This window comes from Carassius auratus, chromosome 13, assembly GCF_003368295.1.
Source record: "Carassius auratus strain Wakin chromosome 13, ASM336829v1, whole genome shotgun sequence".
NCBI lineage: Eukaryota > Metazoa > Chordata > Actinopteri > Cypriniformes > Cyprinidae > Carassius > Carassius auratus.
Window position 1 is genome coordinate 12,445,316 of NC_039255.1, and position 12,652 is coordinate 12,457,967.

Consider the following 12,652-nt stretch of genomic DNA (forward strand, 5'->3'; position numbering starts at 1 on the left):
AAAATGTAATTATTTAAGATGATGGATGGATAGATAGATAGATGCTTCCACCATTTTTGTATGACAGTTCTGATAACTGTGGGAAGAGGAAGCTTTTTAGGAATAAGCTATCTATTTTTTTTTTCAGTGAAGAGAGAAGTGAAAAGTGTCAGCCTCATAGGGTCACAGTGACAGTATTTTCCTAGAAAAGTTTGTTTGTGTCTTTTTTAAGACTATGATTTCTCTCTTTCGCTACTATGAATCTTTGACAGTGAAGAGATATTCTTCCACTTTACTTTCTGTTCAGGGGCTGATAACATTCCAGTTTATTTTAACTCAAGTTTATCTAATGAACAAAATATGCATACATTTAGTAGCTTTTATGATTTCGTTTATTCTGATTTGGTTCTGCTCATCAGTACTGCTCTAAGTCTGATTTTTGTTAGATGTTGAGTGACAGATGTGATTGTGCTTGATTCAAACTGCAGTCTTGCCTCACTTCACACTTTTGACTATGAATAATTCTGTTCTTTTATTAATTTGTTTTATTCACAAGAAGCTGTCTAGGAATTTCTTTCTTATATTAGTGTTTGATACATTTCAGGTCTAGATTACGGGGATGGAGTTTATCAGCATGCGCCTCTTACTCTTACCTTCTCTCCTCCTTGGATGTTTTACCATGGTGCTCTGAGATTTATAACTGATTGTACATTTTCAACTCATCATTGTGAATTACATAAAAGAGTTGTATGGCCTTCTTTGAGTTTTCGGGAAAAAATCCATTGGCATCTGTTGAAATCTAAGGCAATTTTGGGTCATTTGCCATCTTATCTCTGTTGTCTCAAAGGACTTTGTTTGAAAATGATTCATTACGTTTTTAAACAAAATATTTTTGTGTGCCCCTTGTCAGAACTGAGCTTGATAAAACCTCTTTTAAATATGCCGCTACTTCAGATTGGAATCTTCTCCAAAAGTATATAAAGTTGCAAAACTTGTTGTCTTATAATTAATCTTAATTATGTAATCTAGAGAGCAACTTAATGGTGTGTAATTTATTTTAACTGGTTATATGTTTGTTTGTTTTTTGTAAAATGTTGATTATTTGTATATGCAAACTTATAGCTGCCTATCTTGGCATGACACTAAGAGATTTTGATCTCAGTGAGTAATTTCCTGGTTAAAATAAAGATAATGATGACATCCTTGGTTCATTGTTCATGGATGTGTTTCTGTTGCGAATTTTACCCCAGATTGCCAGATTACCTTTAAAAAAATATGTTCAACTGCTTGCCTTTCTTGTGGATCATATTAAAGATATATATTCAGATGTTGTTTTGTATTTATAGCAGATGGATATGGAAACAGATCTCAAATTAATATGTAAAGTCAACATTTGGTTTAGCTGACCCACTGTGATGTGAAAAGGCCAAGCATGAGTAAATATTAACTCCAATGTCCAGGAGATGGTGCTCAAGACTTTTAAATGCAAGTCCAAATCCATCTCATCAGCAGCATTGGACAGTTGACCTATCTAAACTTGATTTTTATTTTATTTTAATAAACCTAATTTTGATCAGTGAAGAAACCTTAAATTAAATTTGTAATTTTAAATTAACTATTCTAATGGATGTCTTTATCTAGTCTTTGTAAAAGAAGTTGAGCAATAAAGGCTGTATCAGTAAATGGGCTGCGGACAGTGATAATCTCTGTTGAAGTGATGTCAAACATATCTGCATATTTTCTTCATGGATGTCATCTTTACAGGAATTTAAAAAAGAAAGAAAAAAAAAGTAATCTTAAATAAATGCCCATCTAGCTATGAATATGAATTTAATTACAGTGTTTGCAAGACAGAGCTCAAACCCTGACCTTAAGTATTATAGTTCTGTAATGAATTCAGCCCAACTGCTTAGAGTCTATTTAAACTTAATTTGTCTTTCTTTTTAAGAAATGTAAGATGAACTGAAAAGACAAGGTCATGCTGCATTCTAAAGAAGTCACTTACACCTGGTGGACATCATCATAAAAGGTGATGCATTTAGCTGATGCATCATATATCTTATCATCACATAAACCAAACAATAGCAACACTGGAAGTTCAGTAGTGTTGAACAGGAAATGTGTTTCTGTACATTTCTTAATATGGTATGAGGGGTGATATCATCTCCTCTGGCTCTCTGATTCATGAAACCCCCTCATTCATCACAGGATGAAATCCAGCTAAAACAGATGGGCATGCGAATAAGACTGAGAAAACAAAATGTTTTGGAGTGATTAGAAAAAAGAAATACATAAAAAGAAATTGCAAGAATGTAATAGCACATAAAAGCCCAGGATTTCAACTTTATGATAAATCAGGCATGCAAACTGTGCCACGCACAGGACACAGAGTAAAACGATATGAGAACGGCTCCAGATGTTAGGAAACAACAAAGAAATGCAATTTCATCATGCCACATTACTCTGGGATTTTAAAAATTCATTGTCTGAGTAAAAATTGACTGGCAAGTGCAATCAGATAAATGATGAGAATAGATGTAGGCCTATGTGAGGAACAACACACATCTGTTTTGATATCTAATTAATCTGATGATACATGTTCTTTAATATCATCTATACCACTACAACTTTATAGATTTTTCTTTACAAGTTCTTGAGAAAACTAGTATTCTCAAAACATGTTGTGAAATAGGCACTGCAATATAAAAACCACAATTATTGTCGATGCTTGGGGAAAAGTTCATTTTATTTTTAAAAAGGGGAAAGATCTTGAGTAATTTAGCATGAGTCACAGTATGAGCTTCCGCTAAAAGCATTGCCATTTATCTTATTGTTTTAGTTCACAGCGCATGTGCCAGCTTGCCTGAGGCCAAGCCCGCCTCAGCCAATCACAGATTCATCACTATAAAGCCAGGAACACTAACAGGCACATCACACACAGCAAGTGCTCAGTAAGCCCAGTGCAGCTCAACACCACAACATCAGCAAGCAAACTAGAAATCAACTGCATATTACCAGAAAGGTAAGCAACAAACACACTATACTCTGGATCTGCTTTGCTTTCATTCTTTTACATTTGCATATTGTGCCTATCTAGCTATTTTTCACAGACTTTATGTATATATATTGCATGTGGGAATATAAATGAATTAGAATTACATTTAAATATGTATATCTTACACTTTTACAAATAAAGTAATGCCATAGAAGATCCATTTTGGGTTCTTAATAGTTCTTAAAAGAACCATTTTAGGCTTACAGTAGCGTGATGAAGAATTTAATAATGTAAAGAACTGATTGCAAAGCACCTTTGGCACAATGGAAAGCTTCCATGGATGTTAAAGGTTCTTCATGGAACCACAGATTGCCAACAAATAACTTTTATTTGTTTGCACAATATAGTAAACATTTTTATAACCAAACATATGGATACAATTAGAATTCATAAAATTTCAAAATTAGATTATCAATTTTAAATAGAGCCTTCAAAGGCTGCTGTGTATTAATATAGTAACATGTCTGAAATTTAACAGGAATTTATTCTTAGGTACTGTAGGAGTAGTTACATTAGTGTTCAATGAACTATGAAAATTAATGTATTGGATTAATGGAAAAAAAAATGATCAGTGGTGGGCTTATAAGTACTATTATACAGTATGCATGCTTGCTTGCAGAAGTAGTGCTTGCAAATACATGTGTTTTTCTTGGCAATACTTGTTTATTGGTTTGTCAACTTTAAAAAATTTCCTGTTAACTCGGACTTGTGGTCAGAGAGCATGTGCCTTCTCTTTTAAATGCTTCTCATGAATATATGACTCACTTCTTCTAAATTATTTTAGGATCTCCAAAAAAGGAAATCCTTGGTTTGCAGTCGAGATGAAGTGTATACTCGTGATATTACTGTTGACATGCACCCTCAGCTTTACTGATGCAGTAAGTGGAAAAACAAAACAGAATTGAGTTTTTTAAATTAGAATTAACCTGTTTACCCTTTAATATTTAATATTTCTGTTTTTAGTTTAAAAGCCTTTGGAGAGAAAACACTTCTACTCAAGTAAAGGGTAAATTTCTTTGGATTCTGTCACATTAAAGTTTTCCAATAATGTGCTATTTGGTTAAGGTTGTATTTTTAGCATTTGAATATATAGGTTTAATCAATCTTTTCTCTTTTCTCAGGTAAGTGCATTCTAGATGGAGGCAAGGAGAGCAAAACCAAAGTGTCAGTGACAGTCAGTGGGCGGATATGTCTACAGTGGAATTCCGTTCAATACAGAAACCATTCGTTCAGTAACTGCGATCATAACTACTGCAGGTATTATTTATGTATATATTTATAAATGTATATATATATTTATATATATATATAAACAGAGCTGAGACCTCTGAATTTTGCTGTTTTAGGAATCCAAATAATATGATTCAGCCATGGTGCATTGTAAGGAGAAGAAATCGTTATGTACGTGAATACTGTTACACTACCAACAGGGAAGTTAAACCAAGTAAGTAGAAGTCCATCTCTTTTAAGCCATGGGAAATATTGATAGCAAACTGACTATTATGGCCTACATTTGCTCTTGCAGCCGCCACGAGTTCACCAAAACCTGACCCATCAAAGCAGGACACAGGTAAAATTTTGATTGATTTACATTTTGTTGCCCATTTTAAACAAAAATCCTCATTAATTTAGTGAAAACATAAGGGAAATCCCCGCTAGGATCCTTTTCCAAAGCCTAGATAATTCTCTCTCCTCACAAACTTCATGTTTGTTCATTATTCAGAATCATCATGCGGGGAGCGACACTTGAACCCCACTAGAAAGATAATAGGAGGATCAAGGTCAACGGTTGAGTCCCAGCCTTGGATTGCAGCTATCTTTAAAGGAGATGGATTCGTTTGTGGAGGAACCCTTATTGCTCCATGCTGGGTTCTCACCGCAGCCCACTGCTTTTCCTCCGGGTATGTCATCCTGTTGTTAACAGAAAGAAATTGAACCTTCTATAACAATTGGCAAATGCACAGTCCACTCCTGGGATCTGGATTTTGTATCACCGGGTCACATTTATTTTGTGATGATGACATGCTGACAGCACATTATCCTACTTATTAGTCATCAAATATTATCTGTAAGCTTCCACTAAGAAAAAAAAGTCCACTACAGCAAACAAAACAGTCAGCCTATACCAGCAAGATGAACACTTCAACAATCATGTTCACTAATATCTTTTACTGAGTTGCAAGATGGCACAAGTTGGGGGTGTGATACAAGAGACATCAAAGTGGCAGTAAAATCCTGAGGAAAGAAAAAGAGAACAAATTAATAAGCAACTTTTGAACAACCTAGGTGGCAACTTGCATGAAGACTACAGAACATTTTAGCGTGTGGAAATAATGCCACAATTCATAGGTAGACAATTGCCAAACAATAAGTTATTATCTATGTACAGTGATGTAATGGGCAAAAGTGAATATTCCGAAATATAATAGCGCTGAATGCTGCGTTCAGATTTCAGTATTTCAGAGGCCATGTAACTTAATGCAGTGTCATTGCATTGTGGTATAACATAATTGAACTATTTCTTTGCTTTGAACAGTAAGAGAACACAGGTGAGGAAATACTCAGTCTTTCTGGGAAAGACTGCCATCAATGAAACCGACTCTGTCAAAGAGCAGCAGTTCGACGTCAGCAAACTTGTGGTTCATGAGGACTATGATTACACAACTGAAAACTACAATAACGACATTGGTATGTTGGCTTTATATTTTATTGCTCCAGCAATTAAAAAAGAGTGTATAAATAATAAGTAGTGCAAATCCTTTCCTTTAGCTCTTTTGAAGATAGCGGACAAAAACGGACAATGTGCAGTGAGGACAGACTCTGTGAGAACTGCATGTCTTCCTCCTTTCCAGCAGATGCTTCCTACAGGATTCTTCTGTGAGATTGCTGGCTATGGAAGACATCAAAAGGGTAAGATGACACACACTGTATGCTAAGCTAGATAGTTTATCCGAGTACCATGATCACTTTCCTATGACAACAAGATGTGAGGGCAGCATGGTGTGTCCATAAAGTTGATCTATAATATGAAACATAACACAACCTGGGACATCCTATTATGACACAACATACTGTACTGGATCTCTAACAATTTAGCAGAGAATGTAGCTGGACATTTTAGTAATGTCATTTTTGGCACTCTGGATGTCTATGTTAAATGCCAGGACTACATAATACATGAGATGAACATAAATGTCATCATTTTTTTTATCTGCTTTTTAAGGAGGCTTTGAGTACTCTCGATATCTGAAACAGGCTCAGGTGAGACTTATTTCCCAGGATGATTGCCAGAACAAGTATTACAGCAAGGACGAGGTCAATAAAAATATGTTGTGCGCAATTGGCAGAGACTGGGAGGAAGATGCTTGCCAGGTAAACCAGAAGTTTTCACTGATGATTGATAAATATGACATTTGGCCTGGACAAGTTCAAATATCTTCATTAAACTCTGAATGTGTTTTTTTCTTATTCTTCTTTTTTCAGGGTGACTCAGGAGGGCCTCTTTTGTGCGAATTAAATCAAACCATGTTCCTATACGGTATCATTAGCTGGGGAAAAGGTTGTTCAGAAAAGTTTAACCCAGGGGTTTACACAAAAGTCACGAACTACAACAACTGGATCGCACAGCATACTGGTTTACCCAAATATACAGCAGGCTCCAGGTATCCACAAAAGGATTAATTATGACAGGGTCACTTTATAACAGAAATTTGAGCATTGCTCAGATGCTTAGCCACTCAGGGTAATTTTATATTTTGTGCAGAATATGTGTACCATTTAAATTATGTATGTCAGCTACTGTAATCAATAGGAATCATCTTTGAAAGTGTTAAAACTAAATGTCCCTGCTTTTATTGAATAGTGATACCAGGTGTATGAAGGATACATAGAATGATGTTAATCTAAAATGACTGATGTTAATGACATGGCTACTGGTCCAGTTTGTGGCAATAACTATATATATAGCTATATATAAAGGAGAAGTGTTTCAGAAAGTTGTTCCAGAAAGATTTTTTTAATCATTTGACTGGGCATTATCTCTTAGGATATATTCATTCTTTTTTACTGTTACTTGTGTAATAATGTATAATTTAATAATTTAATTTAATGTATGAAGAATGTATTTATTTATTTATACCTATCTTATTTTTAACACATTTATATAAGTATATATCTCTGATTGTAAAACAGTCATTTGCTTTAATACAAAATTCTCCTTATTTTTAAGAAAAGCCATTGTATTAATAAACAATTTTATTTGACATTAAACTTGCTTTAAATCTCATCACTTTTCATTCCATTCATTTATTTTGCATTGACATAAATATTTCTTTAAATTTCTACCAACTGATGAATTCTCACTCATATCCCTTTCCATAAATTTTAAGCATTTATTAACCAATTAATGTATTGTTCATCTGCTCCTTCATTTATTGGTCTCAATGATGTGGAATATTTTTTTTAAAAATTATTAAAATATAGGCATAGTCTAGCAGTTTGTGCATCTTAAAGAGATAAAAGTATGAAAGAAGATATGTATTTTGATATTTATTTATTTTTTTCTCCATAAAAGGGAAGTCAGTGGGGACCAATGCTTTTTCGTTATAATGAGAACATTCTTTGAAATATTTTCTTTTGTGTTCTACAGAATAAAGATTGTCATTCAATTTTGGAAGAACAGTACATTTCTTTTTTCAGAAACTAAACTTTCTTGTAAACTAACTGTAATTAAATGTAAAGCCAAAACTTTAATATATGAGTTTATACAGATCCTGAGAAATATTAGTGAGTGACAATTAGCTGATCTCTTCTATGCATATTTAAACACACACACACACACACACACACACACATACTTACACACACACACACACACACACACACACACACACACACACACACACACACACACACACATGTTTGTTTTTGTGAAAAGTGGGGACATCCTATAGGTGTAATGGTTTTTACACTGTACAAACTGTATATTCTATAGCTCTACACCAACCCTACACCTAACCCTAACCCTCACAGGAAATTTTGTGCATTTTTACTTTCTCAAAAAAAATAAAAATAATTCTGTATGATTTATAAGCATTTTGAAAAATGGGGACATGGGTTATGTCCTCATAAGTCACCCTCTCCTTGTAATAACTGTGTCATACCCATGTCATTATACAAATGTGTCCTGATGTGTCACAAAAACATGCACACACACACACACACACACACACTGGAGAGATCAAAATTAGAGAACAATCTATAAATACTTGATTTCTTCCCTAAATATTTTTAATCTTCACTCTAAATTTGAAGGAATATTAGTTGTGGTTATACATCTGTTCTACTAACATGTTTTAAAAACGAAACAAAAAGAAAGTTAGTGAACAGGAACCACTGTAACACGAAATATGGTTTTAACTAAAGTTTTGGAGGGTTACAGCTGTGAGAAATTAGTAGATAGTGTGGCGAACTTGAGTGCATCTGCAGCTGCAGGACATTTCTAGTTTCTTCTCACACTGCTCTGCTGTGATGAAATATGCTTAAAAGATGCTGCCCATCTCTTGTTAGGATAACTTCTAATAGGACTAAGCAGTGACCTTAAATTTTAATTGTTTTTATTTAGATATTACATATATATTATTTTTTACATTTGAGCCCCTGCACACTGAGAAACTCTCTGTACACCCCTGTATAAAATGGATTGATTTCAATAACTTTATATCTTTAATGTACTTAAAATACAAGTAGAGGATTAGAACTCTGTATTGGCAGATACTCAGTATTCAATGACTCGGATTGGGGGCACAAAAAACCCGATCAGGACATGCCTAACATGTATGTGTTATATTGATTGGTATATTGAAGACATATCATGGCCGTTGGTGTGAATTAGTGGCGAAATACTGATACCTTTCCAGAGAAATACCACAACCTGTTGTGTACAACAAGATGATATCAGAGTTTTGGGGAAGTGTCTGTGAGAAACTAAGCCGAAAAAAATTTCTTAATTACAAGTGCTGACCTCAAAATCTAAGTAAGGCATGGGAACGTGAGAAAAAGTGGAAGCTGTGAATCACCAAATATATATAGACTTAAGCATAACATCCTTCCTCTTACCAAGAAATCAATATGCTTATAAAAGAAAAAGATCTTGACCTAAAAAGGAAAGAGTTTGGTTAACCGAGAAATGACGAGCAATGAAATATGTATAACACATGCAATGTTAAACACTCGGTTTGCTATAACTTATAGCAACACCTCCACCATGTCCTTCGCTACAGCAGACAGTCAAATTTAGCTATGATTAAACATCAACTATACATACATCCATACTATATATTAATCAGAATTATGTTTTTTTCATGTCACTTTATGCTTTCAGCTGTTTCCTTAACATACTTTACTGTGAAGTACATTTGTGTGTAGTTGTGCAGATTTTTTACCCCTTTGTTTATCTGTTAAACATTTGCCTAACATTATTTTGATATGCTTACCAATATAAAAAAATCCTGGTTTCCACAGAAGGAAAGTTTATTTAGCATGTGTTGTAAGACAGATATGTTTTTGAGTGCTGTAATGACTCTTATTGCACATTGGAGGGCGCCGCTATATCATTAGAAGAATAATGGAACGCTGGACTTTATCTTATTATCATCTCATTATATATACTGAACTCTCTTCAAGTAGATTAATGTTGTCATTTTGATATCTGATTGATATTTTTATATTCTCATTAAAAACCACATGGTCAGTTATTGAATCAGGGTATCTTCCGTCCATTCCAAATCCGTTTCAAATTAAAAAACAGAAAACGAAAAACTCAAGAGGATTCAAGTGAGAGAACATGAATTAAATAATGAGAAATGGAAAGATGGCTCGTTTATTCGTTATTCCATCTAGGTTAACAAACGGAAAATGAGTTTTTGACTTGATTTCTCATTTTGTCGTTTTGGGTTTAAAAAACGGCTTATGGCTTCAATATTTCATTCGCACTTGTGGGCGGAGCTGAAACGCTCCTTTCATCTGATTGGTCGGATCGCTCCGCCTTCAACTCGAGCTTACATTCTTTCAGAATAAGAGTCTTATAAGAGTAGTGTCTGAAACCACCGCTCACTGTTAATTAACATAATATTTGAGTCAGATGTTGCTGCGCACATAATTCGTGCTGCTGTGACTTGCAAGTCACGCCTTTAAATTATTTCTAGGTTATAGTATTGTATGAATATTGTCCCACTGTAAATACAGTGCAAATAGTTTTGTCTCCTTGGATAAAAGTGAAGAGGAAATAAAAATCAATAATAGACTGAACAGTTCCATGATAATATGTCTGTAACATTTACCACTCTCATCTTTTAAGTCAAAAGGCAATAGGTAGGTGTGTGTGTGACATTAATAATTAATTGGGAAAATTACTATAGTTAAATTTATGAAATAAATTAGTAATATTCGTTTTATTACATACTAAATTGAATGGTTTTTCTTTTAGTCTTCTTTGTTGGCCTTGAGAAAGCCAACATATATTTGAACATTATTATCATTTATTATGAGAGTAATTGACAACGACTAAAATTTTAATGTTTCACCAAATTTCCTTCTCAAAAAATCCTAGTGACTTTCATTATCTGAGCAATGAAGGTCTTACACTTAATGTCCACTAGAGGGGGAGACAGGATTTCTATTTACGTAAAATGGCAAATAAATACATTAATTTCATGTGTACTACCATGAATATGCCATATCTGTGTACACGAATAAACTTCACACTTCAAGCTGTACTTAAAACTTCCCATTCTGGCTTTTTCAACCTACCTCCAAATGTATTTTAATATATTTTTTATTCACACTGGTTTATGCATTTAATGTTTGTCCATCTAGAACTTTTATTTTTCATGAGCTGTACATTTTAAGATGTACTCAGTGTTGATAAATCACATGCACTGAATGTAAATGCTAATGTCAGGACTCTCAGTCCTCCTCTTGGATGGCCAGTGTCCTGCAAACTTTAGCTACCCCAAATAAACACACCTAAGCTAAGCAAGGTCTTCAGGATCAGTAGCAATGTCCAAGCAAGTGTGTTGGAACTGAACTCTGCAGAACATGGTTCTCCCGGTTCAGGACTGGGTTTTAAATCTATAAATGAATTTGTACAGTTGGGTGTCTGCATGCAGAGGTGTACTTCAGTAAGTACAATGTAAACTGTAATCTATAAAGACAAATCTTCAGATAAGCATTAAGGCCACTGCCTTGAGGTCTCCATCCATTGGTCAAAACAGACCTCGCACCCCACCACACTCCTGCTAGCTGTCAACATTAATTGCGGCTGGTGCCAAATAAAAATTATTATGTATCCCTTGTGCATTGTTCAAATTCACTACCCTTTTGTTATGTTCACGGTGAAAACATTCACTCAATTAAACTGCTATAAGCATTAGATAAAAAAAAATTCCCCTAATTTATTGTTGGTGGATGTTTTTTTTTCACTGACTTCCATTATAATTACATTTTTGATTGCAAAGCCATGAAACATAATCATGCATTCTTGATTGTTTGTGGTTTTCCCTGTTGGGAAGAGGTAAAATTTGTTATTTTTACAGTTGATCACTAGGTGGGACCATCAACCCTTTAGATAGGCCTGTGCAAAAAAAAGCTTAGTTTCTGACTTGTATATAGAGTTATGTGGAGTATAACAGCAAATTATATTGTGTGTATGTGTGTAGGAGAGAGAGAGAGAGAGAGAGAGAGAGAGAGAGAGAGAGAGAGACTTTTGCGCACTTACCTTGATGTATTTGAGAAAATCTAAATGTACACCTCAGCTCTCAGAACTACATGGAGTAAACAAAAGTGTATTTATGCACCTGCTGCCTTTTAATGGTGGTGATAAGTATAGACTAAACAAAAACAGTACATGGATTTAAACACTTGCATGCCATCCTTCTGGTCATTTGGTGGTGAGAAGAGCAGCAAGCAATACGAGAAAGGGCTTGACTTGAACCAGAGTTTTAGAAATGATTATGCAGCTTGACCCCTCCAGCGAGTTGCTGCTTATTTGAAGTTGGTATTGCATTTTGGTCCATAATCAATTATGTTCAAAGTAGTTTTTTTAATAAGATTTAAAGGTTTTAAACTGGCTTCACCATCAAGAAAAGACAAGTATTTCACACATAGGCCCTCCGTTCTTTTCACCATCAAAGGTCAGCAGGTGCATAGACACACTTCTTTTTTTTATTGTTTAGTCCATGTAGTTCTGAGAGCATGAGGTGCATATTTGGATTTTTTCAGATACATCAAGGTAAGTAAACAAAGGTCTCTCCCACACTCTCTCTCTCTCTCTCTCTCTCAAACACACACACACACACACAAACACACACACACACACACACACACACACTATAATTTGCTGTTAAACTCCATATAACTCTATATACAGGCCAGAAACTAAGCCTTTTTTTGCACAGGCCTAAAGGGTTAATGGTCCCACCTAGTGATCAACTGTAAAAATAACAAATGTTACCTCTTCCCAACAGGGAAAACCACCAACAATCAAGAGTGCATGATTATATGGTGTCATGGCTTTGCAATCAAAAAATGTCGTTATAATGGAAGTCAATGGGACAAAAA

General features: G+C 34.5%; 1 protein-coding gene across 1 annotated transcript; it reads left to right on the plus strand.

The window, feature by feature from the left end:
• The first annotated feature begins 2,869 nt into the window (after positions 1–2,869).
• LOC113112702 (urokinase-type plasminogen activator-like) lies at positions 2,870–7,046 on the plus strand. The gene is made up of 11 exons (XM_026278479.1): positions 2,870–3,001; positions 3,819–3,912; positions 3,998–4,040; positions 4,156–4,291; positions 4,381–4,478; positions 4,560–4,604; positions 4,758–4,935; positions 5,571–5,722; positions 5,804–5,944; positions 6,258–6,406; positions 6,518–7,046. The coding sequence occupies exons 2-11, from the start codon at positions 3,856–3,858 to the stop codon at positions 6,713–6,715; spliced, it is 1,197 nt and encodes a 398-aa protein (XP_026134264.1). The 5' UTR covers positions 2,870–3,001; positions 3,819–3,855; the 3' UTR covers positions 6,716–7,046.
• The last annotated feature ends 5,606 nt before the right edge of the window (positions 7,047–12,652 follow it).

Coding starts and splice junctions, on each gene's coding strand:
- LOC113112702 (XM_026278479.1), top strand. CDS start 3,856: ATGAAGTGTATACTCGTGATATTACTGTTGACATGCACCCTCAGCTTT. Junction 3,913..3,997: donor CCCTCAGCTTTACTGATGCA/GTAAGTGGAAAA, acceptor TTCTGTTTTTAG/TTTAAAAGCCTTTGGAGAGA. Junction 4,041..4,155: donor CACTTCTACTCAAGTAAAGG/GTAAATTTCTTT, acceptor CTCTTTTCTCAG/GTAAGTGCATTCTAGATGGA.